This window comes from Elephantulus edwardii, unplaced genomic scaffold (assembly GCF_000299155.1).
Source record: "Elephantulus edwardii isolate Elephantulus edwardi_28Jun2011 unplaced genomic scaffold, EleEdw1.0 scaffold00052, whole genome shotgun sequence".
Classification (NCBI taxonomy): Eukaryota; Metazoa; Chordata; class Mammalia; order Macroscelidea; family Macroscelididae; genus Elephantulus; species Elephantulus edwardii.
In genome coordinates, this window is record NW_006399802.1 from 102,192 (window position 1) to 107,684 (window position 5,493).

Below are 5,493 nucleotides of genomic sequence, written 5' to 3' on the forward strand. Positions count from 1 at the left end.
TGACTGCTGGTGCCAAGAGTGTTGACCGTGGAGCCGAGCAAACTGAAGCTGTGAACAATCTCAATCTCTTCACCATCCATCCTGATGCTACCGATTGGTCTTGGAAATAGGAGTGGCATCCACTTCCAAAGTGTTCAAGACTTTTGTTCATCGTGTCACTATGAGTCATCTATGACTCGACAGCACTTAACAACAACCTTTCACATGCATATGAAACATTGGTTAGTGGAAGGGTCCATTAGGTGAGTGAATTCCCAAAAAGTGTTGGAAATTTCAAATGCTGGCCCTAGTCTACCATGAAACTAGTAGATAGAAACTAGAAACATGTATTTGTTTGTCCTATTCTAACCCAGGGCCCTTCCCTTGTCTTTTCCGTAGTGTTGAGGTACTAAGATTGGGAAACTCTTTCTTTATCAACTGGGATCAGAAGATGTTTTATGCACCGAAGAATTCACCAGCACAGGCTCGCAGCACTACCCTCAATGAAGAACTTGGCCAAGTCAAATATGTGTTCTCTGACAAAACAGGGACTCTGACGAAGAACATCATGATTTTTAACAAGTGTTCTATTAATGGGCAATTCTATGGTATGCATGTCCTCCTCTTTTCCCTGAACTTTGGGGAGATTGGTTTTAGGGGCCAGTGAGTTGACTGTGACTCATAGCAGTACCATGGACAGAGTTGTTGTTGTTGTGTTGTGCTGTAGAGTCAGAATTGACCCCTAGCTGACCCTCCAGTAGGTCTTCAGTGTCAGAAAATCACATAGGAGGAGATTGTGACAGATTAGAACTCTGAAATGCGGTTTTCTATACTGTAGTTTTCAAAGGAGTAAATCAACAGATTCTCCTACAGAGTCACTATATGGATTTGAACTGCCAACCTTTTAGTTAGAAGCCAAGTGCTTCATCATTAAGGTTCCAGGATCCTAAATCAATAAGCCTCTGACTTTTCTGCTTATTTCCTAGTGTCACAACCCTCCCTATTCACTAAGCAAAGTACATTCTGCATATTCAGTTCTAACAACAAACACTTTTTCATTATATTATTGATGGGATCCATTGTGTTGGGTGTTGTTCAAAATGTCTCAGTGTCTGGAGGAGGTGGAAAAGAATTATAATAAATCATATGGGCAAGTCAGAAATATGATTTCCCCTAAGATGAATCAGTCTTGAGAAAAACTATCAAAATGTGGAGTTTTATCCCAGGCCCAGTCTTGCACATATTTTATATTAAGCATATGATCTGAAGACTGAAACACACATGGTGTTCTTTTAGAGTGATGAAAATGTACTGAAACAAGAAAGAGGTAGAAAATGAACAAATTGTGAACTTTAACTAATTGATGGTATGTTAGAAGGCCCTGGTGGCCTAGTCTGTAGGAAGTTGTATGACTTCTCTCTGGAAGTTCAAATCCACAAGCAGGTCTGAGGGAAAAAAGATGAGCAATCTCCTTCCATGTAATTTACAGCCCTGGAAACCCAAAGGAGGGCCAGATATAAGTTGGTTCCAGATAGGGTCAGCTACGAGTTGGTTCCAACACTACAGTAATGAGCTATTATTGGTTTTTGTTTGTTTTTATTTTTTATTATTATTTTTGTGTGTGTACCGTCAAATCGGATCTGACTGGTACAGGAGAAGATTGTCCCTCCTTCTCCAGCAGAGCATCTGGTGGATTTGAACCATGTGACTCTGGATTGCAGTGCAGCTTCTTGCCACTAGGCTACCAGAGCTCCATGAGTTATTATTGTTTTTTAAATTGGTTGTGATGGGAATTTTATAACATAAAATTTCAATTCTCTTAAAAAGGCAAGAGTATTCTGCTATTTCCTATAACTTCTGCCAAACAAGTTTTTAAAGCAAGGCTTATTTGGATGAAGATCTCAATTTTCTGACTTACTGTATAGAAAAGGGTCATAGATAATTCTGGTCTTGCCATCAGACTGTCTTCTACCCTACTCTTTCTATACTGCTGCTAGTTGGGACTCAAACATTCTCATGTTATTTTCACATCCCCTTAAACTTCCTTTTCTGACTGAGGAGTGTTTAAGGTATTAAGTTCTCATAGATCCAGTTACTTATCTCCCCACACTCTAACTTAAAGGAGAAGAGCTGGCATCTAGCAGGAGACCTATTCTTACTGGTTTGAGGAAAGAGTTTATTGAAGTACTGGTAGGTAGTACAGAGGAATTCAGAATAGCTTTTTTTCTATATTTTATTAATTTTCATAAACATTTACAGAGATTTTGGGTTTCCATTCATTCATTGTTGCACTATTCTCTCTACCCTCCTCCCAGTTTGTTCTTGTCCAAATGCCACAGTGCTTGTCAAAGCCAGTTCTGATTAATCTTCTTTGTCAGTGTGTCCTTTGCCATTCCCTATCACTCCTCCCTGAGAGAGACTTCACCCTGAGTCATAAGGAAAAGGGGATGGCGTATTCTCTTAGCTACTTCCTGCTGAAAAGGGACGCTGTGGGTTTCAGGGTGAAGATCTTCTCTCACTACTCTAAAGGGCCCCTTTGGCAGTAGGAAACACATAGACTATTATGGAGATTGATTTTGGAATTTAGATGCACTCTTATTGATTGTGCTTGGCCATACATGTTCATATCCTTGAAGATGTATCATGGGGGTGTTGCAACCTAGAAGACACAAATTTGACTAACAAGTTATAAGTACATGAGTCCAAAAATTATGGAAAAGTAAAAGAAAAGATTCTTTCATTGTTTTACAAACCCTCCCCCAGGTCCCCTCCACCATGTAGCCCTCGCTCTAGTCTCCTGTGATGACAGAAATACTTAGTTATATATCTCTTTTAAACAGTTTTCTCCCTCCTCTGTTTCAGTGCAGTATACATTATTGAACCCATCTTACTCAGTCTCTCCCCAACCCCAAGGACAGTCCCATTCTACAACAGTGGCATCATGTAATATTTGTCCTTTTGTGACTGGGATATTTCACTCAGCATAATGTTCTCCAGAGTCAACCATTTTGAATAATACTGCATGAGTTCCTTGTTTTTTAATGCAGCATAGTATTCCATTGTGCGAATATACCACAGCTTCTCTAGCCATTCGTTTGTTGATGGGCACTTAGGTTGTTTCCAACTCCTTGCTATTGTGAACAAAGCTGCAATAAACATGGGTGTGCATATATCTGCTTGGATGTCAGCTATGGTCTCTTCAGGGTATATTCCCAGTAGTGGAATTGCTGGGTCAAATGGTATCTCTATTTGCAACTTTTTGAGAAAGCGCCATACTGCTTTCCACAGGGGTTGCACCATTTTACACTCCCACCAACAGTGAATCAGGGAGGAATTCAGAATAGCTTTAGTGATGCAGATTTAGGATAAAAAAAATCAATCAGAAGAAATATTTTATTTAATTTTTTATTGTTTTTTTGAATGAAAGTTTCCAAAGCAAATTTGTTTTCTGTTCCACTATTAATACACTTTTTGTTTTCTAATATTAATTGCCATACTCACAATAGAAACACACTTTTCCCACTTCCTCTCTGTAATTCTTATTTCCATTAATCCTTCTTACTTATCCCTTCCTGCCTTCAGGGCTTTATCCTTGGGCTCTTTTTACTATATGTGGTTCATTATTCTAAGGAGTGAGTATCTTCCTGGCCTTAATTAATCACCTTATAGGTCAGTCTGTTGTTTGAACAAAAGTTGGGCCATAGAGGCATGTTTTGTTTCAGATTGGAAAGGTAACTAAGAGCTACAGTCTCACAGGTTCCACCTTTCTCTACTGGATCCATAAGCCTGGATTTTTGTTTGTTTGTTTGTTTAATTGATTCCACATTTACTCCTCACTTTGTCCAGGACCTTCTACTGTGATCCCTTTTAAAGTGGTCAGCAGTGAATGCTGGGCACCACCTAGTTCTTCTGGTTTCACAGTCAGTGAAGTTGAGGTTTGAGTGGTCCATTAGTCCTTTGGACCTTTTGCTTTTCTTCTCTCTTCTTTGTTCAAGACAGTGAAATACTTTAGAAAGAGAAACTTTTAAAAAATCCTTTATACAAATACTGCATAAGACAATTATTGTAAAAATAGGATAACTAGTAAAACATATGTGGTGATCCAAGCAGTGGGAAGGGGAGAAGTGAGGGATGAAGATGGGTAGGGGTGAAATAAAAAGGTTGCACAATTTGGTGGGTGGAGGGAGAGGGTAGAGGAAATGGAAAAGATCCAGCAGGGCTCTGAAAGGGTAATGGTGAGCATAGCCCAATGGTGATTAATTTTATAAAACATAATGAATGAGAATTGTATGAAACACAAGGTGAATGAATGAAGAATAGTGTGAAGCACAGTCTATGAATTTTCTAAGCAAACCAATATAATTTTTTTTAAAAAAGGAAGTGGAAAAACAAAACAAAACTTGTCCCTTACACCCCCAGCTAAGTCTCTACTGTGTTTACTTCTCAACAGGTAATGTCTATGACAGGAATGGCCAGAAGGCAGACATCTCTGAGGTCAGTAGTTTCAGCTCCCTGTGAAGCTGAAGGTTGGAATTCATTGTAGCCATGGTGTATAGCACCATCTTCAATACAAGTTGAAACTCTCTTGGTACTTGAAATTAAAGCTCTTCTTAGTTATCATGAAGTTGAATCCAACACAATATGACCTTATGTGTAATAGAACAAAATGTTGCTTGGTCTCTGCTGTTTTCATGACCATTGTTATGTTTGTGTCCATTGGATCCCATAAAGTATTATATTAATAACTTGTACTTATTGGGAAGATAGTGGCTAGCTTTATGAAAACATGCAGCCATCACAGTACAACAAACTGACAAATTGTAGCCATATTGAATGTTAAAGAAAAAATGAAACAGGTAACTTGCTGTCCTCCCAGATCTGTAATAAAGTACATATGAATATTGGGGGGGAAAAATCCACCAAACAAAAAGCCAAACCAACCTTGACTCAACGTGATCCTCCACTGGCTTTTTACAGCTGTAAATACTTAGAGTAGGAGAGTGACCATTATCTTTTTTCTGTCACTGACCTTTCAGTTTACAACCTGACACGTAATACATTATAACACTAGGTCTCCTATAAGATGGTAATTCAGGATTTGGTCCATACCTACCTTGTCTCTCATCACTCACCATCCTCTGTTTTCAGAAAATCTACCTGTACAAGAATCCAATTTTAGAAAATGTCTCAGAGTGGTATACAGTGAGTTATCTCAGGTTACTGTGCTTAAGCCTACTGTTATATTTACCATGTCATCCATCTCATTGAAGGTCTTTGTCCTCTTCATTGATCCTCTTCTTTTTAAAATATGATGTCTCTATCCAAGAACTGGATCTTCCTGATACAATGTTCAAAGTATGTGAAATCTTTGCTTTTGAGGACCACTATGGTCGACCTTCTTTTAAGATAGATTTGTTGGGGTTTTTTGGTAGTCCATGATATGATGAATGCTCTTCACTAACATCACAATTGAACCGTATCGGAGGGCGTCGCAGCGCTAGGGCGTCGCAGCGC

The 5,493-nt window shown here is 38.9% G+C and overlaps 1 protein-coding gene across 1 annotated transcript in view; it reads left to right on the forward strand.

The window, feature by feature from the left end:
- The window catches only part of LOC102850289 (probable phospholipid-transporting ATPase FetA-like), a 141,902-nt gene that overhangs the window by 100,582 nt on the left and 35,827 nt on the right, over positions 1-5,493 (forward strand). The window contains exons 8-9 of the mRNA XM_006886938.1: positions 379-587; positions 4,430-4,473. Of these exons, the coding sequence (XP_006887000.1) occupies positions 379-587; positions 4,430-4,473 (253 nt within the window). The remainder of the gene's footprint in view (positions 1-378; positions 588-4,429; positions 4,474-5,493) is intronic.